Source organism: Emydura macquarii, unplaced genomic scaffold, assembly GCF_026122565.2.
Source record: "Emydura macquarii macquarii isolate MOO-44397 ecotype Brisbane River unplaced genomic scaffold, CSIRO-AGI_Emac_v2 contig_3534, whole genome shotgun sequence".
NCBI lineage: Eukaryota > Metazoa > Chordata > Testudines > Chelidae > Emydura > Emydura macquarii.
The window spans coordinates 894,126-921,622 of record NW_027133671.1 but is presented as its reverse complement, the minus strand read 5'-3'; the positions used below and the strand labels follow the sequence as shown (position 1 = coordinate 921,622).

The window sequence follows — 27,497 nt, the reverse complement described above, 5'->3', positions numbered from 1 at the left end:
CATTTCACCCCACCACCTTTGCCTAATAGGAAATAATCAAACCTGTTTCCCCTCAAGGAATTTGCCTTGAAGTCAGATATAGAAACAAGAAACAGACATCATGGCCAGAGTGACTACCCATAACAGATCTTCTCCACCGTCTTCTGTGAGCTGAGGTGGGGAAAGCCACTTTCCACAACACACAAGCCGATCAGGCACAGCGTACAGGAATGCACACCAGGATCAGATGTGAAAGGCCTTTAGAAATTGATCCAGGATTGCTGAAGTGAAACAGATTCAGCAGAGCCTGAGGTATGTAGCAAGACAGAAGCAAGGAAATCCTTTGTCTGCTGATCATCCGTTACATGAGGTCAAGATCAAAGACCCCAGCTGCATAAAAGAAAGGCTGAACTATTCAGGGTTACTCTGGTTCTGAATAGGAGACCGCTATGAACTTGTCACCCCAGGGAAAACCCAGCTGTGGGTTTTAAAGGACTGACATCGACCAGAGCCCAAGGCTGGAGTTGGAGTGACCTCAGATAAGATTTTGAGCATATGTGTAAGTTCTTTTATTGTTTCAATGTTTTCTCTGTCATGCTTTCACCTTCAGAATGAGTGTGCTTGCTTAGAAGGAGCTGCGTGGAACTTATAGCCATGGGTTATCACACTGTTCATCACCTCTGAAGAGAAAGCGAAGTGCAGACACTGGTCTGTTTAGACAGCCTGACTTGCTCGGATTAACACAGTTTTGGCAGAGAACTGTGCAGCCCCGAAAGACGCCTGGTCAGGAGGGAGACACACGCTGGTCTCTGTCCAAGAGAGGTTACCACTGAGGAGCCAGGAGCCTAGAGTGGGTGGCCTCAAGGGAACACAAGGGGAAATATGGGGCAGTTGCCCTGACTGTTACATGCCACACCAATGATCACTGAACAAATGATGCCTGCCTGTGGCAGCGGTTCATCAAGGGGAGCCGATTCCAAAGACTGAAGCTGGCAGCTGAGGTCAACTTCTGTTGTCCATGCCGGAGACTCCACTTTCTAGAACTAGCAGCAAGCACAAGGTGGGTTTTCAAGCCGTGGTTATTTAGTGTATTGTTATGAAATGAAGTTGCTGTGAAATGAGAGCACCCACTTCAGACGTGCAAGGAGGGGACACGTACACCATGGCCAAAATAGACTCAAGAAACTTGGGGAGAGCTTCTCATCTGGTGTTAATGGTCGTAGCTCCATTGACTTTAGTGGAGCTATGACAATTTACAGTAGCTGAGCATCTGCATCCTGTAATGCTAACTGCCGTTTCAGTGACTTTTTAATCTATTTTCACCCCCCAATTCCTGCATCTAGCTTGTAACTTCTGGTTGAGCTTAAGTGTCTTTTAGGGGGAAAAAAAAGACAACCAACCTCATTTAAATACGTCAAGTGACAAAGAATCCACCACAGCCCTCGGTAAGTCATTCCAATAGTTAGTTACCCCTCACCCGTTCAAACGTGCATCTTATTTCTAGTCTAAGTTTGACTAAGTTCAGTCTCCAACCATTGGATCTTGTTATGCTTTTGCGTGCTAGGTTAAAGAGCCCTCTACTCACAGAAATATTCTTGCCATGTCGGTACTTTTAGATCGCGATCTAGCCACCTCCGCACCTTCTTTTTGCTAAGCAAAATAGCTTATGTTTCAGTCTCACTTGCAAAGCAGGCTTGCTAGGTTTCAGTTCGTTCTCAGGGCTCTTTTCTGAATCCTTTCCAGTTTGCCAACCTCAGTTTTAAAAATGTTGATGCCAGAACTGGACACAGCATTCCAGTAATGGCTTCCACAATACTGTACGCAGAGGTCACCCCACTGTCCTACATCTGCTCCAGACATCCCTGCTTATGCATTTAAGAATCACATGTGCTCTCTTCACCACAGGATCGCAGAGGGATCTCATGTTCAACTGTTTCCTCCGTGAACCTTAAATACTTTTCAGAGTCACTGTTTTCCAAGATACAGATGGGGGCCTGTAAGCGTGACCTATGTTGTTTCCCAAGTGCGAGACCTCGCAGTTAGCTGGATTAACACACATTTTACTGAGTGGCCCAGATCACTCTGTAGCTCTTACAAGATAGCAAAAAGAGATGTGATTTTTCCTAGCCCCTGAAAAAATGCATTTGTTTCCCATGCTCAGCCAGAAGTGAGAGAACTGGTTTTTATGAAGCTATCAAAAACAGTTTCCTTTTCAGCTGAGCCCCAGCTTGAGAACCTGCAGTCCCTAATTAATTGCTGCCAAGTCCTGGCAGTTCTCCCCTATGCAGCGCATGCCCTGTCTGCCAACATCTCCATCCTACCACCCAGTGGGGCACTGACAGATTGGAGAAGCCAGTACTTTACAGGGGCAGAGAGAAACAGGGAGCGGAAAGCAGCTTGAATATCTGCTGGGGATTTTGTTCCTCTACAATAAAGAAAGATCCTTGACTCAAACATGCAGCTAGTTAAGATGCTGTGGTCACACAGTTTGTTCTACACGTGTAACAGGTGGCTCCCTTCTTTTCTTGCTCATGCAGAATTAGGTAAGGAAGTCCTGCTTATCAGAATGAGCTCGGAGCAATTTCCGGCAAGCACCAGTTATGTTCACCCAGATAACACTTAGCAACAGGGGCTGTTCCTGGAGCTGTGTGAGCTGATGGTGTTAGGAGATGAGTAAAAAGCTTCCCGATCACAGGCCCATCATGAGCTTGCTGGTGTTTTCAAGATTAGCAACATTTTTGCTTCAGAAACTTGCACGGCAATGAGACAGATACTACTTACAAACCAAGCACTCTGAGACAAAGTGTGCACAAACCACTTCCTCCTTACAGAACCATAGGGTGAAAAGGGACCGCAAGGGTCATCTAATCTAGCCCTCTGCACCAAGATGCAGGATTTGTTGTGTCACCTTCTGACATGCCAGGAGCTGTGATCACATGGAGGGAAGGGAAACTTTCTGCTTCAGGCTCTTGGGGGGTCCCCATCTGGGGAAGCACAGAGCACTGGCTCACTTTGTCTACTGCTGCCCTTATGCTCCATGCCCTGGTGGCAGTGGGCCCTCCCATTGCCGTACATATAGATCACATGCATGTTAAAGCTTCCTCCTATGTCCTGGGCGTTGGGGGTACCTGACATAAAGCTTCTGTACACATGGTCTGACTCACTGGCTATCCCCTCTCGCCCCACAACAAGAGGAATGGGAGGCAGAAGCAGCACAGTGTGAACCAATTAGCATGTGCATAAGCATCCCACATTCCCATCCCAATGAAGTCAGCACCACACCATGATTCACTGCAGGGAAAGGAGGATGCAGCTTGATTTTCAGAAACCCAAGGTCACAGGAATAAATAAGCATCAGTCGTAAACGTCTACCAAATCGGCACGTCCAGAACAGATGCCTGGCACTACACCCTGCACGGCTTTCCTCCTCTTCCCTGGGGTCTCAGACTGAGCACAGCTCTGGGGAGAACAGAGGTGCATCATACAGCGGGCTCCTCGCAGCAGCACAACTATCTAGTTTAAATGGGATGATGCTGTTCCCAGATGCCAGTGTTCTCAAATCAGTAACTGGCCCATCACCTTCCCACCCAGCCTGGGAGCTGGGCGATGTCACCATGCAAGAAACACTCGCTGTCTGTGGAGTGAAGCAACCAGCCTCCCAGTGACTGCCTCACAGAGCCCTCCAGAGCACGTCCACTTGAGAACCAGAACCTCTGGCGAGCACCCACTTTGCTGACTCCCAAACACACGCGTGCTCTCCCGGCGGAAGCGGGGCGCTTATCCTTGCTGAGACACAGGTCCCCAGGAATGAGGTCAGCCAGCAGTCTGGATGTGGAGGCGTTAAGATGCTGTTAGGCACGGCTTGGTGTGTGGGCTGAGCCATGAAGCCAGCCAGACATGTTTATGAACATAGACTGAGCTCACGTGTCTCTGAGCTGCGGGGACGGCTGTGGCCATGGAGACTGCAACAAAAAGATACGGAAGAAAGGGGCCAACGTAGGAGTGATGGTGCATCAGACTAATGCCACATTAGACAAGTGCAGGGCTGAGCCGGCTGATTGTACAGGTTTTTGCTTTGACTGAGCAGACCATGAAGTGACTGGCTGGAATTTGAAAGAGGAGCTGTGTCAAAGAGCCATTGGAAGTGGCAGAAATGCACCTCTGACAAGTACAGATCAACAACCAAAGCAGTTCAGTGTCACCCAGGTCGGCAGCTTCTCCCCAGGGAAGTGGAGCATTTGGTAGCATGGCTCACAGCCACCTCCTCTCAGGTGTTACAATCTGCCTCTCCACGCCTGGGCCATCGATGCGTCACAGGATTCCTCCTCTCTAGCTTTCCCATGGTTTGTTCCCCATGGCCACCCACTTGCCTTCTCCAGGGACCCAGAAACCATGTCATTGTCTTCTCTGAGCTCTCGTCAGATGTGAGGTTCTGGGTTTGCAGGGTGTGGGATGCCACCGCCTCCATAGTAGGGCTGCCTGCGTTATCTCCACAGGGTCTGTATAACAAACGCACAGGAAGGACCACCTCAAGAGACCAGACTGACAGCTTCCCTTGCGTAAGAACGGCCAGACTGGGTCAGACCAATGGCCCATCCAGCCCAGTGTCCTGTCTTCCAACTGCGGCCAATGCCAGGTACTTCAAGGGATCAGGTGATCTATCCCATCAGCCATTCCTTGTGGTCCTTATTGGTCCAGGTGAGGGACCAGCAGCTTAGCTTGCTCTTGGATTCCCAACCCTGGCTTGGACCTTCAGCTTTTGCCCTTGGACCAAACTACGGGCTTCGGGACTTGGGCTCTGACTCAGGCAATAGCACTTGAACTCTAATTCTGGCTATGGACTCTGATTTTGCCCCTTGAACCTCAGCTCCCCTCCACCCCCCGGCATCCATATGAGGACTCTGACCTCCATCCCAAACTCAGGCTGCTGCTCTTAGGCTCCAGCCCCGGTTCTGACCCCTGACCTAGGCTCTGAATGCAGGCACTGGTCCTGACCACTAGGCCTGACCACCCAAGCCCCCATCATGACACCAGACATACTATCGTCCTTCCACAGAAAAGTCCTTCCCTCTGAAGACACAGCAGACCCTGGGCTCTGCATTCATCATGCCTGACGTTCTCAGCTTTGCCTCCTTCCTTTGCCTTCTTGTCCACCTGGCCCTCCACTGAACAATACTCTCAGGATATCCAACCTACTTCTCTGCACAGGACAGTCTCTTCCTATGGCTCATCCTGCTGTGACAGGCTGTTCTCCAGTTCCTCACTCCACCGATGATACTAATACAATAAGGCAATTGACTTCATAATAGAGAGGTTCATGTGGGGAACAGAAAATTGTTTTCAAGGCCTCCTGCATGAAAGCTTTTAACTCTTTTCTTCCAAACTGTTCTGTGAGAAATGTTCTTCTGTAGTAGGCAATGAGAAGACCTGGAAATGCAGTGGTCAGATTGGACAACCCGAGTGCTCTTTGCCAACCTTGTGGTCTTGAATTCTGTGTTAAGCAAGAACACTGGTCTTATTTTGGAATCAAGAAAGTGCTCCCCCTGATAGGCTCATAAATCAAACAACTCCATGTGGAGGGGGGAGAAAATAAGCTGATTTGAAAGAGATCCACTCCTTCTCTCCCACTCTTTCTGCCATGCTCTCTATTTTTCTTGCAGAAAGCCACAGAAAGTGTTTTTGGCTTTTTCCGTAGCACCTCGGTTTCTACAACCTTTCTGTTTCCGATTCTCTGTCCTTTGCAGAAAGCTGTTCTGCTTTTTCTATCAAATGGCTTTCAGACGTAGCCCACAGTCAACTGTCAAAGTAGCAGGCTACTTTTCTGGTTTCAATGATGAAATGTTTATAGCAACGGGAACCTAAACAAATCTCCAAATTCACTGATCTCAATCCAGGCGTCAAACAAAGCAAGAGCAGCTCACTTCTCCCTCTTTGTGTTGGGGTGAATAACAAAAATATCAATAGGTAACTACTCAGTCATGGTCTATCTGCTCTTTGGGCATGGCCTACAAAGGACAAGGTCTTCAGATGCTCATTTGAGCCAACCCTTGACAACTGATGCTCTATTTGAATGCCCTGGAGCCTCTTCTTTTGAACTTGTCTTTCAGTTGGGTCATCATAGGTAATCTCAGTGTGTCCTGACTGGGCACCAGTAGCTGGAGGATACCCAGCTGGGAGCTTTCACCATGGTCATCCCAGGAAAATCCCATCTCTACAATAGGAGCCGTCCAGGAAGACCATGGAGCTGCTATTTGTGTCCGTGACCACAGAATGCTTCCTCATGCCTGTTGCCCTGAGCTGTGAATAGGTCTATCCTGCCCGCTGTGTGTATCCTTCCCTCTGCTGGCTGTGGAGCTGCTGTCGGAGTTTGCAGGGTGGTTTTGGAGCCGGAGTTTGTTGCGGCAGCGCTAAAGGCATGACGCACCAGAGCACTGAGAACAGACTGAACTTGGTTTCCTGGCTCCAATCATAAATATTGGTCAGGATTACAAAAGTCATGGCCCTGTCACCTGGTGGGGTTCCTTCTATTACAGAGACTGTGGATTGAGTCTCCAAGTCTAGCAGCTACAGGACAGTCACCTCTTGTTCCTCCGCACCCCAGCTGCAAACCATTTTGCCGCTGGTAGACAGTGGGGAGGACCCCGTGCAGTGACAATGCACATCCTTTTGGACCATGCTGGAAGCCAGGCTGCCAATAGGCTGTGCCACCCAGTCCAGACAGCTGAGATTCACTGGTTTAAAACGAAATGGTTTCCTAAAAAGGACAGCTACAGACCATCTGATTTCCCCAAGCCTTCTCCTTCCTTCCTTCTAGCCACTCCTTCTGATGCCTGGTCAGGGGCCAGAGCAGATCAACAGAGAACTCCTAGCTCAAGCAAATCACTTGCTAACCAAAAAACTGCAGTAGCCGTTTCTTTTTCTCTTGAACCCCTGACCCACATGTCAAGTCAACTGCTGTGTTTGTTTGGCCAAGGCTACGTCAGGATGTTGTGTAGTATTAAGTTCTCTAGCGATGCTCATAGGGCATCCACTGCAACAAGACAGTCTGTGCTGGGTGCTTCCTCTTAGACTGCCTGTTCATCCCAAGCCAGGCTTCTTTCGGCCTGGGCAGGTGCAATGGGGCAGAGAGATGCCAGCAGGCATGCTGGCGGTGTTCCCAGAGGTGAAACTGGGGTTCCTGGTACTTAGCACCCTGTGACTGGAATGACAGCCCCTTAAGTTGTCCCCTTCCCTAACTAGAGAGACAGGGATCAGTGCACCAGAACAGCTCCTCAGAATATATTGTAGCAAAAGGTGTGTGGATCTGAGACCAATGAAATGCATCTGAGATGGAAGCCAGCAGAGAGGGCTAAGGGCCACTGCAGACCCCCCTGGCTTACAGAGGCCAGACTGGCAGATCCTCTGCACAGCTGAGCCGTGTGGAAAGAAGAGCAAGGAGCTTTTCTCCCTTGCTTGGCTTCCATAAAGGCCACCTAGAGCCAGGGGAGCACAGGTCTCCCTCCTGAGAGCCGTTTGCTGGAAAGAAGGCAGGGAAGGGGCAGAGCCTACTCCAGTATATCCCCACATGCACCAGCCCAGACAGCTCCTCTAGCTGGCACCAGCAGATAATGACACCCAAAGAGTCTATCTGCCTGCTGGGATCACCAAAGCACATTGATCTCTGCCCCAGCCCCCTCCCACCCGGATGCACACGTCCCATCCCTATCCTGGCAGAGGATTCCCTCTAATAATGCTGAGGACTAGACAGGCTGCAATCAGGAAGCTGTGAGGGTGACACAGAGCCACCTTTGCCCAGCGCCGCAGACTGGTACTGAGCACTGCACACATGGCCTGGAGATGCTGAGGGAGCAGAGACAGTCATCCTGAGCAGAGCTCTTCGGACAGTGAGGCTCCATCTGCTTTTGCCATCTCCTGATCCTTGTTTGCTGGCAGACACGTATCCTCCCAGACAAGACTGTGACTAGAGTTTGCTACATCTAGGCCCACCCACTTCTCAGTTTACAAGGAACCAGCCTGCCCTTGGAGTCCAAACTCCAGCTAAGCACTGGGCATCCAGGCAGCAGGTTCTGCTGTCATGCTGGCTTGGGCTCCAGTAGGGTGCTTGGCTTGCACATCACTGATGTGTTTCTCCAGCACCGGGAGGCTGAGGATCCCTGCTGCGCTCAGAGGACGACAAGCCCGGAATATCTCACGGCCTGTGGAGAGCTGGGGAGCCAGGCCTCCCACAGCACTTGCATTATACATCCATCAAAGTGGGCAACTGAGCCACTAGACGGCAGACAGTAAAAGAGAGGTGTATATACATGGGCATTGCTAGTGTAATACTTAACTCACACATAAGTTACCATGTGCTAACACAGAGCACTTAAACTCAGGTACTCCCAAACTTTAGAAATGTTTTCTGAGCCACTTCAGGTTGCTAGGAGACAATGTCAAACAGAAATCTACAAAAACCAGGGAGCACAAAAAGACATTGACCTGCATATCCCACATTCTCGCATATACACACACCAATCAACCATTCCAGCCACCCAATGCACCCTACACAACCTCTCACCAAAACTGCTCAAGGCTGCAGAGCATGATGGGGAACTATAGACGGGCCTAAGAGAACTACCTGTCCGCCAGATGCTGGGACGACAGGGCATGGATCACTTCATAATTACCCTGTTCTGTTAATTACTTCTGAGGCACCTGGCACCAGCTGCTCTCAGAAGACAGGATACTGGGCTAGATGGACCATTGGTCTGACCCAGTCTGGCCATTCTTATGTACCGCGGGTGATTGGGCAAGAGTACAGAAGATGAAATTCAGTGAAGAAGTGCAACGTGATGTGCAGCAGAAGGAGTCATTTGAATTACTCACACACACTGCTGAGTATAAGTTAACACTGGAAAAATACCAAGGTCTTATTGTGAACAGCTCAAAGAAAGCGTCTGTTCAACACACAGCTGCGGTTAAGCATGCAAACCTGAAGTTAGGGTACATTAAGAGAGAGAGTAATGCTAAACCTATTATAATGCCAAAATATAAATCACTGGTCTAGACTGCGTGGGAATACTGCATTCCATTCCAGTCAGCCCACCTTGGAAAGGATATAGCGGAAGTAAGGTCCGATATAAAGATCCTTTAACTCAGTAGGAGTCTTCCCACTGACTTCAATGGGCTTTGGATCCGGCCCATAGAAAGTGTCCAGAAAAGAGAAGCAACAACAAATTAAGTCCTGAAAATGTTCCATATGAGAAGAGTTAACAGTTTAGAGAGGAATCATGGGAGAAGTAAATACATCAATCGTAGACTTGCAGGACTGGCAGGGACATCGAGTGGTCGTCTAGTCCCCCGCACTCATGGCAGGATCAAGCATTGTCTAGACAGGGTTTCCTATTCCTGTGTCTTTTGCCACAGTGGGATGAAATCCCTCCCTGCCCTTAGGAGGCCCATTCTCAGAAACGCCCTTGTCACCTTTCCAGCGGCTCTTCAGCACTCAGTGGAGGGACAGATCCCTGACAAGGAGATTCCCCACCTAACCTTTATTTTCCCAACACCAGGCACTTTCCCCTAGCTGCGAACACTCACAAGGAGATGCAGAAAGCCAGGCTTGCTTCACATCATGCTACCCACTCAGGTGGCGGGGGGGTGAGGGAGGGAATCACACACCAGCCAGTGTGACCCCCTCATGGCCAGACATAGCGCAGCAGCCACTTTGAGTCTGGCTAACCTGCAGTGGTTTGACCCTCTCCCCATTCAGACCTCCCAGCTGGGTCACTTATAGACCCACCCCTTCCGGGATAGAAAAGAGGCTAAAACAAAAGGGCTATTGACCTTACACCAGGCTTCAGCCCCACCCTGGGCTCAACAGGCCTTGCATCGGGGGTTTTACATCCCTTTTCCTGGGGCCAGTATAAGAACATCAGAATGGCCATGCTGGCTGAGACCAATGGCCCATCTAGCCCAGTCTCCCATCTTCTGGCAGTGGCTGGTGCCAGGAGCTTCAGAGGGAATAAGCAGAACAGGGGAATTATCGAGTGATCCATCCCCCATCATCCAGTCCCAGCTGCTGGCAGCCAGAGACATAGGGGCATCCAGAGCATGGGTGGCATCCCTAACTGGCCTGGCTAATAGATGTAGTTACCAAACAGTGTAATCCAGATCACGCCTGATGAGCAACGAGAATCATAAGCAGCTGATGGAGTGAAAGTACCTCATCTTAGATTTTAAATGAAAGTTGGTGCTCATCACAATTTGACACGAGTGTGACCCCATTGATTTCAATGAAATTACTCCTGATTTACACCAGATTAGCTGACACCCTTTTGCTTACCATAGAACGTGCATCTTATGTAAGGCATTACGTGAAAACATTTTTCTTACTAATTTATGCTCTTTTTCTTTCCACATGTATCTGCAAATTTCTTTTTCAGTTGCATCATGGCTGTTCTAAGACTTTTTTAATGTGGCTGATGGAATCACAAGTAGAAATACGCTAGTATTTGTATACACTTTTTAAAATCGTGTTCAGGCTAGACACACACAAAAATTAGGTTTAGCGTATATTACATTTTCACATAAGAACCCTGATGCTAAAAGTTACACATGATGGATAGAGACATATATACCCACTATCAAAATGCATATAGTCATTCACTGATTAACTGTGTGAGCCCCCGAGTCTAACCCGTGGCCTGGCTCTTCCTGTCCCACCCTTTGGTGTGCTCATTTGCTTTGTTATCTTTACATTTAGGCCCTGATCCTGCACAGACATTCATGTGCTTACCATTCAACACGATGAGTAGTTTCAATGAAGTAAACTGAAGGCTGATCACAATGTGTAAAGTCAAGTAAGAGTGTAAGTTTTTGCAGAATCAGGGCCCTTGATTTTAAGCATGTGTGAGCATGGGTTTTTTTTTTTAAAACCTGTTTTTGTAAAGTTTCTAGCACACATCCAGATGCACAAAACACAACAATAAACCCGTGTTAACCGTTACATTACTCAGGACACTCAGACAATCAGTATGTTGCTGAGTGCTAAAGGGGAAGAGGTCTGAGAAAGACAGAGATGGGAAACCCCCCTGAGGACCTGACCCTGATCCTGTCCCCACTTCAGCTAAGCATGGTTTTTCCACTCATTTATACAGGACTTCCCCGGTAGAGCTGGTCTATGCTGGGAGCCCCAGAGAAGCCTGTTTACATGTGTCTTCACTGTTATATTTTCTGCTCCACTGAATCCGGAAGACACAATATCTGTGACATAACAACACAAGGCAAGCAGTGGTGTACCGGGCGGGTTGGGTGAGGCCCGGCCCTTGGGCATCAGCCTGTGGGGGGGTGCCGGGCCAGCCCTGCATGATGTACAGGAGGCGAGAGACACAGGAGGCTCAGCGCTCACCCCCCCACCACCAGGCTGGAGGGTGAGGTCGCCCTGTCCAAGCCTGTGCCAGGCTGCAGGGGGAGAGGCGGCACTGTGTGGCAGGTAAATGCAGGGGAGGACAACAGAGTCAAGCCTGAATTTGCACCCCCACAAGTAGACCCCACCCCCTCGGGGCATCTGGGGGGCAGCACGGGGACCCCTCTTGCTCTGCACCGGGGGGGGTGTGCAAATGTAGGCTTGGCCCACAGCCACCAGAGACCCTCCATACGCCACTGAATGCAATTCCCTGTCTAGGTGAGGAAGTAGTGATGCTGCTTTAAACTCCTTCCTTTTCAGTGGCTTCTGAATTAGCCTTAGTAGAGGGAACAGCCAAGAAGTGATTTTGAGTTATATTTTTATATTTTCTAAGTAATGTTGCAATGCGCAATGGCATTTTCAGAAGTACGGTCCTAGTGGCGTATTGTAAACCTTGTGGCCATTAGAAACAGGTCCTCTCTGCTCTGCATCTGTGGAATACAGTGTGTCTCGCTTCGAAACCTAGTCTTGTGTCTCTGCCCTGCTGCTATTTCTGCTAGTCAGGAAAGGCTTCCAGCCCATATCATCTTTCCCTGAGAAGGCTTTTTGTTGCAGATTTAAGTCAGTGATTTAGCTAGTAATCATAGAATATTAGAGTTGGAAGGGACCTCAGGAGGTATCTAGTCCAACCACCTGCTCAAGGCAGGACTAACCTCAGCTAAATAATGTAATAGGCATCCTTAGGCTTATTTTCACAGCTAAGCAAGATTTTGCTCTTAAGCAGAAGTAAGTATAAAAACCCAGGCCCTCCCGCTCCTTCAGGTTCCAGCTCCAGGACCCTGTACTAAGCAGCTGTGGTCTGCATCCTCACACTGACTCTGCTTTCCTAGGCCAGCTCCTACCTTCACCGGCTGCCAGGTGCCGCTCAGAGTGGTTCCCTCTAATGCTTTCTCCCCAACAAGATCCAGCTCCTTGTGCCCCCTTCCTGCCCCTCTGTAGCTGATGCAGAATCCTCCCTGGCAGTCTCCTTCAGCAAGCTCTTATCCCAGCTGTTGATGGTCCACTAGTTAACCACAGCTGCAGAGGTGCCGCTTAGTGGCTGAGAGAAGTTCATAGAGCCACATCACAACTCATTGGGCTGCTACACCAGGGTGAAACCGAGCCCAGGTTAAGACAAGCTCAGCTATTTTGCCAGCCAATAGGGCACAGGTGAGTTCTTGAGCTGAGCCAAGTTACTGCAAATGCCAGACCCTCAGCTGCAATTAATCAGCATTGCTTCCTCCACCTCCATGGGGCTGTGCTGGTTTGCACTAGCGAAGCTATTCTCTGCTCTGCCACAAAGTCCCTGCAGGACCTTAGGCACATCACTTACAGCCAGGTTGTCAAAGGCATGACGTAGGCACCCAAGGGGGTTCCCAAAAGCATGTCAGTGGGTCAACAATCTAAAGAGGGACCTAAATACCCCTGAAAATCTGCCCGTTACTGTCTCTGGGTCTCCACTCTGCATCTGGGGCCAACTGCATTGCCCTGCTGCCCCACCAACTGCAAGGATAAACAGAGGGTGCTTGGATACTGTGGGGATGGGAGCCAGGCCATAGCTTAGACAGAGAAAGCAGGGCCAGGGAGCAAGGCTATGCTGCCGTGAGTGGCTATCTGACCTTGCTTTTAAGCAAATCAGGTGTTGCTGCTGATCTTGATCCTGTCTGCTGCCTTCCCTCTCTGGCAATCGGGAAGGCTGTTTTTTAAATAGCAACATCCAGGGACCCCCCAAGATACCCAGTTGCCCTCCTCAACAGTGAGACCCTAGCAGCCCAGAGTGGGGGGGCTGTGCTTGAGCCTCTGCACTGAATTCCTGGGCAGCTGCTGCTCTGCTCCAAGGGCTGTCCCAGGTACTGCTGCAGGACTGGGCTCCACTGCCCCTCACTCTCACTGCATGTGGAGGCCACAGGAGGAATAGCGCAGCCACCATGGCTCCAGTGCCAGCTGGATGCTGCTGATGCTTGGCTCTGGGACAGACTTTCATCGGGCCTCTGCTGTCCTAGTGCCTGGCCGTGGCAGCAGCGTAGTGGAAGGCAGGAGGCTCAGACTCCATGCCAGCCCAATGAAAGCAATGTGGCTACAGGCCCTTGGGAACAGGATCAAGATCTCAGCTGGCAGAGCAGGTGGCAGCAGCACAAATCTCCAGGTCCTGTAGGGGCTTCGTCCAAAGGCTGCTGGGGTCATTTAAAATTGACAAACACTTCGGTACCTGATCCCCGGAGACCCTCGTTCTACAACACACACAACTACAGCAAGGAAGCATCTTTTATTCGGGCTTTATTACTGGCTGAGAATACAACTACAGGCCCCTGGCACTACAGGTTGGGTTTGAAAGCAGGGCTACTTTTTGGCTGGAAGGGCATCTGGAATCTTCTCTTTTCCCACAAGGCTTTCAGTGATGTTGGTCAACTTTCCCGTCCTCCAGTGAGGACAACTCCCTCACGCCTGTGACATGTCCTGATTGATACAGAACAGAGACTTTCCCACCCGCGCCAGCTCAGTTGCTCTGGGTAATTCATTGCTTTTAATGTGTTCGTTTATTACATAGTGAATTAAAAATGCATTTGTCACTGTGCTTGTCCCATCCCCAGGCTCCACCAGAAATCCTCTCCATGCAGCCCTAGAGAGGGAGAAAAAGGAAACTGGTGAAAGGTCAGAAAACAGGGCTGCAGTGTAGCACTTGCATGGAGGGCCTAAGTGATGACTGAAGCTCACGCTTGGGTGAAACAAAGCAGCACTTATGACAGCCTCCATTTTTTACTCGAGGGACGGAACTGGTGACAGCTAGAGTTAATGGCATGAGTTAAAGAGCCAGGCTGTCTAGCTAAGGGCTGTCACAGACTCACGTCCTCTGGGGATGGGGCACTGAGCAGCACACAACACGCGATCAATGGGTTGTTTGCAACAGAACATAGGTGCCAGGGTATAAGGGGCAGCATTCAAAGCTGGCCACAGTCTGAGGGGCGCTCGGCTGTAGAATGAAGTGTGAATCTGGCGAGGCTCTAGGATAGATTAGCTCTGCCACCACAACTCAGAGAAGGCAGGTGGCTCTAGTCACTTTCCTGTGGACACAGGTTCTGAATCACATGGGCTGGAGGAGGAATGCCAACCCCTCTCACTGACTGCAAGGGGAATCCAGCTATGCTCTCGGAGACCAGGGACCTAGGCTGCTAAGGCTCGCCCAAGGCAACATGACCATGAAGAGAAGCATTTACCTGAGGTTTACTTGAATGTGTGACTCTCGGTACCGCCCCGGCCAAACCCTGCAAGAGAACCAGAGTGGGGTTGTTACAATGGCAGGCACGAGTGGTAAGCAGGGCTGCAGCTGGGAGATCCCTTGCATTAGTGAGGTCACAGCCTCTCCTGCTAGCCATACGGTCTCCTTGTGTCCTTGTTCTCACCCGACTATCTGTCTGACATGCTGCCCGTCGGCTCCCTGGGACAGGGACTGTCCTCTCGTGCCGTGTTTGCACCGCACCCAGCCTAACAGCTCCCGGTTCATGGGAGGGCTCTTAGGTGTTATGGTCTCAGTGTCCTGGAACTGTCACGGAGTACAGAGACCACGCACAATATCCAAGCTGGGGAAAGGAGGTGACCACGGTCTGACTATTCCCAGGGACACACCACAGAGGCCTGGGAGAAACCTCCAACAGCCCGCCCACAGCTTTAGTGGGGACCCAGATAGAGCGATCTGAAATACGGTACATCCAGTGGAAATCACTGGGGCCCCATCTTCACTTTGGATAGAAAGGGGGAACCTAGCTGGGATGCAGGGGAGCCGGAAGGGGAGCCAGAGCCTTTGATAGGTAGGTCACTAGCTCAACAAAGCCTGCAGTGACCCAGCACAGGGAGGTGAGAGCTGTGTGAAATGAGCAGGGGGTCCCAGTCACTGAGACCTGACACTCAAAACCTGTTCATGCTTGCCAAGTCTCACCATCTGGAGCCGTTACAAATATTCAGATTCCTTCTGGTTAGCATTCTCTTGTCTTCAAAGCCTCTAACTGGTTCTGGCAAATTGCATGGGCTTGTGGGTTTTCCCCATCATTAAATCTGTGACTACATGGCTGGCTTGGTGCGTACACGTGAAGGGCTGTATGCAGTGGTGGGAACAGGGCCGTGGGCAGGGCAAGGTAGCCAGCCTGTGACAGTGCCTAGCACAGGGGTTCCCTCCCTTTTTGGCTCAAGGGCCACAAATATAATTTTTACAACCCTGAAGAGCCACCAGTTCATCAACTCAAAAAAATGTATTGACATACGCACCACTAAGGGCTACAAATCACTAGATATTTAAAGTAAACATTTTGATGCAACTGCCCTCATTTTTACATTCACTATATTACACCTCCAAATTATCACAGTATGTCACACACACTCAGAAAAAGCACAAGTGTAGGTGAAGGACTGTCATTACACACTGAAGCACATGGCCTGGCAGCTAAGTCACAGTGGATGGCCTGCTAAGTGCAGGCCAAACCAGAAGGCACCAATTCTTGGAGTTTTGCCCCTCCTCAAGCTTGGTGGGTCCTGGCTGCTCCGCTTGCTGATCTCCTGTCTTCCTGGCTGCAGCAGGGAAACTTCATGCATCCTGTAGCCCTGTGCGCTTCACCTAGGTCCCTAGGCAGTGGGTCCCTTCTGCGGCCAGGGGGATGGGAGATCAGTGCTCCCCTCCCTCTGGCTCCAGAAGGAACCCCAGCACCTAGGGACCCAGGCAGAACACTTTGCTCTTTGCTACCGCCAGGGGGAGGGGAGCACTGATCTCCCATCCCTTTGGCTTCAGCAAGGAGCCTGCACTGGTTTTGAAGCTCCACTGCAACGCACTCCCCGCCTGGGTCCTTAGGCAGCAGCTCCCAGAGCCGCAAGCCACTTTGAAAGACTCCACAGGCCACTTTTGACCCCCAGCCCATGGGCTGGGAACCACTGGTCTATACATCTTCATGCTGGACTACCTCATCACAGTGAAACGTGCAAAACATAAGGAAATGCTTGCCACAGCTAGAGGAGAAGGCCCGTTTGTGCTGCCACTCCCATAGGTACAATGCCCACCAGCTCCGGGGAGAGTTACACCTGCGTAACTGAGGGCAAAACCGGTGACCATGGACTCTGAGTGATGACAGGAAGGGTGAGATTTGTTCTGAAGTGCTCAGCATATGTCTACACTCCAGCGGCACAGTGTCTGTCAATGTAGGTAATCCACCTCTGAGAGGCAGTAGCTAGCTCAATGGGAGAATCCTTCTGTTGACTGAGCCACATCTACGCCAGGTGCGAGACTGACCCAACTACAGTGGTCAGGGCATGAAACTTTCCACAGCCCTGAGAGTCATAGCGAGAGTGACCCGAGTTTTAGATGCAGATCAAATTCTGCTCCCTCTGAAGTAAAAAGCAAAACTCCCACTGATTTCTGTGCCAGCCGAGCTGGGCCAGTGCTGAGACCTTTTGAACCTCCTACCCAGAGAGAAAGCACAGGGCAAATCCAAAGGAACCCCTCTGCAGCTCAGTGACAGGAGTCTGTGAGACAGAGCTTCTGCTCCAAAGGCCAGGATTCAAGTTTGAGGCACTGCCTTCCTTGCATGATCCAAGTGACCTTAGAAAGTGGTCAAGGGAAAGTCACATGGTCCCTGGAGAAAGGGAAAGGAGGTGTGAGGGGATGTCGAAGGGTGACTGCCTGCAGGCAAATGTATGGTTGTGAGCAGATGAATGTGCATTGGAAAGGGGAGGTCAGGTGTAACGTGTAGTGGATGCAGGTGTATTTAGGGCTGTGCATGTGGCCCCAGATGTTTGAATGAGTCCCCGTGTTTAGGAGTATATGGGGGAACCCAGAGAGACAAGGTGTCCAGGCGGGAGCAGCTGTGGCCAGATGCCAGGGTGTACGTGCATAGCTCTGAGTACTGGAACGTGTGATCATGCTCCTGGGCAATAATTCCAGGAGATAGACATGCGCCAGTATCCAATATCCCATCCCTCCCTGCTGGACGCACCAATCACAGAGAGACCTACCTTTGGGTCCAAATAAGGCAGCGTAACACGGCTGGTTGCAATAGGGCTTCCCATCATGCTGCAGAGAGAGAAGAGACTCGTCAGTGCCAGACAAAGCAGACTTGGCTCGGTTGCTGGGCCCACTGTTAGCCCTGGGAGTATGGAGCTAGACACAGCTCCTGCGCCCTGGCCCACATCCTGGGCCCTGCTCTCTTGTCCCAGATTCTCACCCAGCTCTGTCAGACTCCCTGACTGCCCGCTCTTCCTGTCCTGGAGCCCTGCCAGTTGTTCTGCCAGTCGCCCTGAGTGCAGTTCTGACCTGGCTTCCAGCGCTGCAGTAATTTAACTAAAGAATCAGCCACATGCAAGGAGAGCCAAATCAGAGCCCAGTCTAAGGTCAGACACACATCACTCCTCACCTGTACTGGCCCAGCATCCCCACTCAGTCATGTTATTTCAGTTACTATGGGCACCTCCACTCACCAGGCCAGCTGGATATCTGGAGACCCAGCACACTCGTGCACACGGCAAATCCACAGCTTTGAAGCTGTCTAATGCAGAGTTCCCGCTACTTCGAGGCCGGGCCCCGTGCAGGCCGATACTGCATGGAATTGACCAAAGAACTCACCCCTTGCTGCAGAACTGTGCTCCAGAATCTCAGCTTCCCTCTTTTTAAAGCAGTTTCTGGCCCTTAAGGTTGTGAAGGGAGTAACTGATGCAGCGATGCCTGCCTGCCTCTGCAGAGCGCTTGAGCCAATGGCTCTAAGAGCTGTGAACTGCGGTACTCATCTCAGGCTGTGCCCCTGGACCCTGTGATTCTGCAGCAGTAGAGTTTGCCATTATCCCCAGGATGCCACAGAACGCAGCGTTCTTACCCTGGAATTGGCTGTTTCGCCACAGCCAATATTTTGTGTCGTCTCCTTGGGCAGCTGCAACCCTGCCTCTTGCTCTGTGCACAGTAAAACTAACTCCCCCTTGAGCCGGACAATCAGGGAGCTGGAGTCCAGCTTGCAGCCAAGGAGCGGGGAGATGCCAGAAATACAGGCCAGTTAACTAAGCAGCCTGGAGATCAGATCAGTGCAGTAGTCCAATGAGCCACTGAAGCTTGCAATGAGCTCCTCACTTCCTGGGGTGAAGGAGGGTCTGGACCGGGCAGCAGTGCAGGAGCAGAAGTCCGGGCTCAGAGCCAGGCTGATTGGATCATGCAGTGAAAAACCCACCTTCAAAAACAATCAGCAACAATTTGTGCATCCGTGAGCGTTACAGCTGGGAACCTGTGCAGTGAGCGCGTGCGAGAGAGGGGTGGAGCGGGGGCACAGCACGGTGCAAGGATAGAGTCGTGCTGCTGCAGAGTTTAGGAGCCGCGGCTGGGAAATACAAGTCCCTCGTGCTGTGGAGTAGACGGGGACCCCGTTCACGGGCTTTGCAGTGGCAGCATGCACTATGCTGACGCCTATAGGCAAGGGCTATAAAGAAGCAGCTGATTAAAGCCTCTTGACTGGCTACAAGCCTGCCCTATGTGCCGAAAGGTGCCGCTAAGAGCGCAGTGACACAAAGCCGGTTGTCAGCTCGCTCCTCACCTCAGCATGGCCGCCAGAAGTCAGGGTCTTGTTACATTTCTCACACTTCAAGCAGGGCCGATGCCAGTCTTTCCCCAGGGAGGTGACCTTCTCAGCTGTCAGAGGGAGGAAACAAATTAGCAACATCCATGCCTGCCCCACACCGAGCCAACAAGGGCTGCCGAGCTGCTGTGAACCCCCACTATACCTGCAATCACTGTCAGGTAGTGGCAGGGCTGTCAAAGCGGGCAGAGCTCGCTGGCCGAGGGAGAGGAGAGACCCCACCCAGTCCCTTTGCAGAGACAGATGCCTGCCAGAGCAAGGAAGAGCTGGCACAGGACTACTGAGCTAGTTTTCTTCATGCGACTATTTCTTTGCTGAACTACATTAAGATGTTGGAGCTGCCTGTGTGGGCTGGGACAGGCAAGAGGTCAGACAAGACCGTCACAGGGATCCCCTGCCAGGGTGGAGGTGGGGAACTGCTGCAATAAACTGCGTTGACATTTGCACCTTACTCACATCTGCCCTGTCATTTGTCCTGGAGCCAAAAAGCATAGTCACTATTCGAGTTACATACTTGGGAAAATGCCTTGTATTCTCAACCCTTTGGAACAGTGGTTTTGACTACTGCATCCCTTTCCGGAGGCTGATTTGTCTTGCATACCCCAAGTTTCACCTCACTTAAAAACTACTTGCTTACAAAAATCAGACATAAAATACAAAAAAAGTGTCACAGCACACGGTTACTGAAAAATTGCTTCCTTTCTCATTTTTACCATAATTATAAAATAAATCAATCGGAATATAAATATTGTACTTGCATTTCATTGTATAGTATACAGAGTGGTATAAACAAATCATTGTCTGTATGAAGTTTTAGTTTGTACTGACTTCACTTGTGCTTTTTTGTGTAACCTGTTGTAAAACTAGGCAAATATCTAGATGAGTTGATGTACCCCCCTGGAAAACCTCTGCGTATCCACAGAGGTGCATGTAACCCCTGGGTGGAACCACTGCTTTAGATGATCAAATCCAAAAGCTATTGGGACCTCTTTCATTCCAGCTGTCTTTGCACTTGCAAAATAAATAAAAATCCACGCAGCCTGCGTGTGTGCACACATGCAGAAAAATAGGCCATAGCATGCTTAGTACTTGCTTTCCACACACAAAAGCATCACTTGCACAAGCATTTTCCACGCAGGCTTAGGTGTCTACATTTGAAAGCCTGTCCCCTGGTGTCTAGGCAAATGATTGCCAGTCAGGAGATTTGCCCTCTTGAAGCTCCAGCTGTGTCATTACCTCCCCATTCCTTTCTGGACAGGCCTTGGCATCTCCATTTTACATGCACTCACTACTGTACACATGCTAAACCCTGTTCAGCTGGGGAGATTTGCAGAAGGAAAATGGCAACAGAGTCAAATTTAGGGAGCTCCACACCGGAACACAGCCAGCCCTCACGCAGCATGGAGCATTGCTTTCCTCTAGGCGAGTAGCAATTCTTCTGCACAAGTTGGCATCAACTTACATTGGTCACTTGGGCCCTACTGGGTACAATAATCCCTTAAATTTCAAGATAATGAACCCTTTTGGCACATCTGAAAACCTGCCCAACATCACGTCAGATGCTGGAGGGGGAGATCGCTTTGCCTCTCGGTGTCAGACCAGGTATCTGCAACACATCTTTTTTCCAACCCACAAACACAGGGAACTTCCTGCTGCCACTGTTTGGGGGACATGTTTCTTGCTAAAAGCCACAGCAAACATTAGGGAGCTTGGAGGCTGGCCCAGGTTCAGGCTTCTGAAGATAGGCACCGAGACACTTACACAACAGGAACAATGAGCTTACTCACCTAGTCCGGAAGAGGTTTGCATTGAGAGGGAAAGAACACAGAATGGAATTTAAGTATAGCACAAAGGATGGAATTTTCTAAAGGGGCTGGTGTGTTCTTTCTATTAGCAGCTGCACTCACGGATGTGTACTAAGTGATAAAGCAGAGCTTTCCACAGGAACCCTTTCAGTGCCAGATCCTTCAAGTGGATTTTCCATGCCTGAAAAAGGTAGGTGTACAAGCTAGGGGATACAACTTCTTCCCATGCACTAATACCTCTCCACTCTAAGCTTGGCTATTGCAGCAGCATTCAGTGCTAGGAGATGAGTGCTGGTCTGCCAGGACTTTGGCATTAAAACTTCTTTCCTGGACAGGCAGGGAGCCCATAACTTGGGTGTGACAATTAACTACAGGAGAGAAGTGATTGTTAGAGTGGGGATCTCACAATGTTCCTAGTGGGCAAGATATCATGACTGTGAAATGGCATCTTTGTTTGTAGCCCCAGCAAGTGGGCCAGGGACTATCCTGGGGAAGGCAGCAGGAGCCCAATTGCTTCCCTTTATGAAAAAGCCTTTTAGAATTAAACAGGGATAAAATTGACAAGGTTACACTGAAATTAAATAGGGCTCTTTCCAAGTTACTCTAAAAGGCTTCAGAACCTGACAAATCTAACTAAAGCTTTTTCAGGCAACCCCTTGGATCTCTCTTAGGTAGTAATGTGGCCCCTACCTCCACAGAATCTGAGCACCTCAATCTTTACTGAAATTATCTTCCCAACAGGCCGGTGCGGCCAGTCAGCACCATCACCCCCATTGTACAGAAAGGAATGGAAGCACAGAATGGTTAAGTGACTTTCCCAAGGTCACACAGGAACCCGGTGGCAGAGTGAGGGCTTGAACTCAGTGCTCTCAAATCAGAGGTTCGTGCCCTGCCCACCTGGCCATCCTGCCTCAGAATGCATACGTTGCTATAGAATTCTACCTGCTGATTTTAAAGAAAGTCTCTGGAAAGATGATCCTTCACTGTTACATTTTATAGGGCTTTTCTATAATTGGGGGGGAAAAACACCACAGAGGTAGCCTCTGCAGGTCAGGACTGGGGCAGGATGGGGTGGAAGGCAGCACCCTCTGCCATGCTTGTTCTGCATCTGAAAGAGATGCAGAGCCTCTCTTTTTATTCCATGCGTTCTGAAGGGAATTCAGACTCCAGGATTGTCACTCAGACACCCTTCACCCCTATTGAAGGAATGTTTAGAAAAGCCTTTCCCTGCATACATACTGTGCCTTATATCCACAGCAACTGGGACATCTCACCAGAAGAGCTTCCAGACACTGCCTCTGAGCAAACTGGTGCTGCAAGTCCCTCACACAGGTAGTGATTTAGTGCCCACGAAGTGCTCTGTAAACACCATGTCATGAACACTATGGCAGTCCAGCTTCACTGCATTCCTGTTATCCTGCTTTCTCTCCACTTTAAGATCTGTCAAACATACCAGCTGAAATCCCATCAAGGAACATCTTATAAGAAGCAGCTCACTGAATTAACAAACATTCCAGCTTGGAGTGAAGAAACTACATTTCACTTACGCAGCCTGGTAAGTGACAGCTAACTTTGAACAAAGGACATCCTACGCCAGCTATACAAGACCTCCAATATCAGGACTCTTGGCAAGAGCGGAGAGATGCTGTTTCTCTTTTTATTTCCAGGCTTCTCATAACAAGACCAGTGTTATTGTTATGATTTTAGAAATATGATTTTAGAACCAATTTTGGACTCTCCTTGGCCTTTGCATTAAACTCTGTCTTGCAAAACTGAGGGCATAACAGTAACTCCATAAAAACAACGCTTCCTTGCTCAACAAACCCATTCTCTAAGTGTGTATCCAAGCCACATCTGCTTACTTCACTGAACAGTATCTTTCACTCCTGTTAGCCCTGCAGGCCTAGTACAGCTGTGAGAGTGACAGCTGGATTCTTTTCTGAGTTGATCAGATAATGATAGATTGAGAGTATAGTGTTTATGCCTGGAGATATGCAAACCAGAACAAAACCAGGCTGACTTTAGAACCCAGGGTTTTAGGTGCGGACATTTATATTAAAACCCTTTTTTTACTAATAAGCTTAGCAAATGTTACCTGAGGTAAATGAGATGCCATAGACTTGAAACGTCACAATGCCAATTTTAGTCACTGTTCCAAGTAGAACTGTACTTCAAGGGAGGAGGTTTACACTGGGGAATCTTACAAAAAGATCACAGACTGGGGACCAACAGGCTAGGCAGCAGTTCTGCAGAAAAGGACCTGGGGGTTACAGTGGATAAGAAGCTGGATATGAGTCAACAGTGTGCCCTTGTTGCCAAGAAGGCTAATAGCACATTGGGCTGCATTAGTAAGAGCATTGCCAGCAGATCAAGGGATGTGATTATTCCCCTCTATTCGGAATTGGTGAGGCCACATTTTGAATATTGTCTCCAGTTTTGGGCCCCCCACTACAAAAAGGATGTGGACAGATTGGAGAGAGTCCAGCGGAGGGCAACGAAAATGATTAGGGGGCTGGAGCACAAGACTTAGGAGGAGAAGCTGAGGGAACTAGGTTTGTTTAGTCTGCAAAAGAGAACAATGAGGGGGATTTGATAGCAGCCTTCAACTACCTGAAAGGGGGTTCCAGGGAGGATGGAGCTAGGCTGTTCTCAATGGTAGTAGATGACAGAACAAGGAGCAATGGTCTCAAGTTGCAGTGGGGGAGGTCTAGGTTGGATATTAGGAAAAACGTTTTCACTAGGAGGGTGGTGAAGCACTGGCATAAGTTACCTAGGGAGGTGGTGGAATCTCCATCTTTAGAGGTTTTTAAACTGCGGCTTGACAAAGCCCTGACTGGATTGATTTAGCTGAGGTTAGTCCTGCTTTGAGCAAGGGGTTGGACTATATACCTCCTGAGGTCCCTTCCAACTCTAATCTTCTATGATTCTATGAAAAAATTCCTATTGGTGCAAATACCACTTCATTGAAGTGGGTATTAGCACCAATGGGAGCCGTAGTGTAGACAAGGCTCTTGCAACCAGGACTGATTTTTACCCCCTTTGGGTTAAATCTATTGAAAATAAGTAGCTGAAATGGTGGTAAAAATGGGAATCTTATCTATAGCAAACCTCCAGTCAGTGTGAACATCAGGTCAGGATTCTTAAGCAAATTTCCCTAGTGTAGGCACTGCCTTAAATGAGAAAGATGAATGGGAGGGAAAACAGAGAAACAGTTAAGTCTCCATCACAAAGAGCTGGAACGTACAAACTCTGGAATTCTTGTGTTCTGAGCCATCCCCTGATTTTTTTTTCCTGGAATGGTAGACAGAAAAGTAGGACACATACCTAAGCAAACCAGAAATATAAGCCAGAGAAGGCAAAAAAAAATCCATGCATTCCCAGTCCATGGCTTACAGATTTATTGGATAAATTTAAAAAATAAAGCACTTATATGACCAGTGTCCACTTCTAACTCTCAACCAAGAGTCCCCACGGCCCTGGCAAGAGATCGAGGAACTTCTGTAAGTAGCTTTAGCAGCGGGAGTCAAACTATTGCAGCAAAGGTTATTGCCAGAGCTAGCTACTCAAAACTCTTGAAATCCACCCTTGGCAGGAAGCGTCACCTGATTAAGTGCTCCGAGCCAATACAGAAATCTGTGGCTTCTGGGGAAACACCTTCCAAATCAGGGTGTGGTCATCCATCCATTCCTTGCTAGAGGCTGGACCTAACACCCAGTAGGGTCAGTGGAAGTCGGATCAGGTCCAAAGTCTGTTCAGTGCATGTAGTGCCAGTTTTAAGAAAAGCAAGCCTGAGAGATGCACATCTCTTCTGCACTGTGATCTTACTATGATAAGATGTTCATGATTACATGGTGCCCTCTCTTACACCCAGGTACTCATGACTGTTATTGAAGGCAGAATTTGCTGTTCAGAAGCTAGTTATTTGCCTTGTAAAGTTTTTAGTAATCACATTACTGATCCTGATGTTGGACTCTGGACAGGAGTGTCCAGTGTCTCTGGGTGACTCACTCCCTGCCCATCCAGTCTGTCCACCTTAAGCAAACAGCTATGTTGAAGCTGACAAGGGCACTGCTGAAACAAAAGGCCCAAAATATTAGCGTGGAGGGAAGTGTAACATGGCTGTAAGCCAATACCTCTGAAACACGCCTCTAATGATTTGCCTCAGTGCCCATCAAATGGCTTGGAGACAATCCAAGCTCTAAGGCGCCATGTTAACCTGTTCTGTTCAGTGGGGCTGGTGGCCTGAGAGGAAAGGACATCGGTACAGTGACTTACCAGACGTCCTAGCACAGAAGAAAACAAACAGGGCAAGAGTTGCAAATTTACTATCCACTGAAAAAATTACACCCAGTAAAAAACAAATGTACTTGATAGAGCCATGTGCTCACTTTGAACTGGTGTAAATGATCACAGCGGGTGCCAGGGTCTGATGAATTGGGCCCCAGATGTGGAAGATCTAAAACCATGGCATATTAATTGTTTGACGGGTTTGCATCTAGAACCACCTGGTCGCCAACAATGCTAGCTGCTGCCAGACGACTCCTCCGTAGATGTTACACAGATGATTCACAATGGCCATTTAAAGAACAAATGGGACACAGCTTAGACCGAGACAACTTGGATCTGAAAACGGATTTAGTACCATTTTTAGACTCCCTAGCCCAACACACAGTCCTCCCTTTTGAAGGTCAGTGTACCTAGCCACTCAGATTCACACACAGAACTCTTCCTTTTCTACAATCTCTCTTTCCCCGTTTTCTCCTGGTCGTCCTCTTTCACAGCCAAATTACAATCTCACATCTCTCCGTCCCCACCCTGTTACACGTGGACATTTGCAACTGTCTGGATGGCTGGGCTTGTAACACACATGGCAAGAACCTATTTTATGTTTCTCTACCAAACCTCAACAAACAAACACTTACCCACCAATAATAACGTACCTGTCCAACCTCACAACTAAAATGTGCAGCTGGACAGAGAAAGGCCAGGACCTCTTGAATATATACATTGATACGGTTTCACTCATTTTATAGACCACTGTATGGTTCTTGGATTCTGAAGATGGTTTTTTCCACTGTGTAGAAGGGAACTGGGGCTGCTCAAAGATTTCCTCCGTGACCAGCAACTATATAAGAACCTAAGTATTTTCACTGGCTTTGGATATTATCTCTCAACAGACTTAAAAAACTGTATCAGTCTGTGGACCCATAATCCAGTGACACAGCATAAAAGCACTACAGCCAAATATTCATGGATGTAAAAACTACAGTGGAAATTCTCCCCCATCTCAACTGGGATTGCCGGGTTTGTTATTTCTCCCTCATTAACCAGGAAATCTTGGGTGTTCTAGGACTATTGTGTACACAAATGGATTTCCATTTCCTCAAACATTACTAGAGACCTGAAAGTGTAAGGAGCATGGGCTTAGCGGGGCAGGGGGAGTTACTTAGAAAGCACATTTTATTCATGCTGATTTGCAGAAAGTGTCAGGTTTTGAGGGGAATTCCTGCCTAGCCTGCAAAGCACAGCGCCGTCGGCCTTAGTTTGCTGCTGCTCACGGCTCCTAACCCATAGCCTGGAGGCAAGCGAAAGATCCCGAGATCAGAGCATCTTCCTCCAGCTGCAGGGAGCCCAAGGGAGGGGAACTTTGCTCAGACCCCTCCACCCCAGCGGGTCACCCCACAGCTTCGCCCTGCCCGCCCAGAGCCCCTGCGCAAGGGAGCCCGTTCGCCTGTCATCCGGCTGCAGGGGACCCCCGAGCACGGATCCTCTCCCACGCGGCTGGGCAGGACAGGGGCCGCCCAACCGGTACCGCTGCCAGGGCGCTGGGCTGGGCTCCAGCAGGGAGTGGTGTGCCGGGGAGCCCGCAGGGAGAGGGAGGCGCAGAAGAGCAACCCCCCCGGGGAAGGGGGCGCAGGGACAGGCGCGGCGCCCTTACCGAAGTACACCTCCTTCTGGCAGCGGGGGCACTTGGGCATGGTGATGCCGGGGGCAGGCGCTGCACTGCGCGGCTCCGGTGCGATGAGGTGTGAGTCTGGCTGTGCGCTGGCTCGGCCCGCCCGCCTCCCAGCCGGGGTTATCACCCCGCGGGCGGCCCCGCCCCCAGACGGGAGGCCCCGCCCCCCAGTTGTGCAGCCGGCCGAGGGCGGGGGTTGGACCTTGGCCGGAGAGAGGCAAGCGGGGCAGAAGCAGAAGCAGCCAGCCCAGCGAGGAAGGACTGCGGAGCGGGGTGCACACGGGGGGGCATCCCAGTCTCCACTGCATCTCCTCGCCCAGCCCCAGGGTTGCGGCCGGTTTTGCCCCACGCTCTTTTCCTAAACTCCAGGGCTTGCCCAGTTGTGGGTGCCCTGAGTCCTTCGGGACCTTTAGCCCCAAGAAGCGGCACCAACTGGCCGTCAGGGCCCCTGGCTGGCTTAGATTTGCCCCGTAGCACCAGGCCCTGCAGAGCCAAGGTGACAGAGCAGGGTCCCCACTAATCCCCCACCAGCCACACATTGCGGTGGAGGGCCCAGCTTCGCTCAGGCCTAGGACTAGCCAGGAATTTTTCACCCAAGCATTTGCCAGAAAACACTGACAGGTGGCATCGGAACATCCCCAGGGAATGTGGCCCAGGGAATGTGGCTGTTTTGATGATGTCTGTTCTCAGGAGGGCTTGTCAGCTCCCCAGGGGAATTCCTGGCCCAAACCCCAGGAAAA

The 27,497-nt window shown here is 50.0% G+C and overlaps 1 protein-coding gene across 1 annotated transcript; it reads right to left on the bottom strand.

Annotated features, from left to right (window-relative positions):
• Nucleotides 1–13,661: 13,661 nt before the first annotated feature.
• Nucleotides 13,662–26,898, bottom strand: CRIP1 (cysteine rich protein 1). The gene is made up of 5 exons (XM_067536363.1): nucleotides 26,740–26,898; nucleotides 18,955–19,049; nucleotides 17,396–17,453; nucleotides 14,617–14,664; nucleotides 13,662–14,021 (listed from the first exon to the last, which is right to left on the bottom strand). Exons 1-4 carry the CDS (start codon nucleotides 26,777–26,779, stop codon nucleotides 14,624–14,626), a joined length of 234 nt encoding a protein of 77 aa, XP_067392464.1. The 5' UTR covers nucleotides 26,780–26,898; the 3' UTR covers nucleotides 13,662–14,021; nucleotides 14,617–14,623.
• Nucleotides 26,899–27,497: the final 599 nt, after the last annotated feature.

Excerpts from the sequence above, each read along its gene's own strand:
- CRIP1 (XM_067536363.1), bottom strand. The coding sequence starts at position 26,779 with ATGCCCAAGTGCCCCCGCTGCCAGAAGGAGGTGTACTTCG. Across the intron at positions 17,454-18,954 it reads CTTCTGGCGGCCATGCTGAG|CATGATGGGAAGCCCTATTG; the intron begins GTGAGGAGCGAG and ends CTCTCTCTGCAG. Across the intron at positions 14,665-17,395 it reads TGCCTTATTTGGACCCAAAG|GGTTTGGCCGGGGCGGTACC; the intron begins GTAGGTCTCTCT and ends GTTCTCTTGCAG.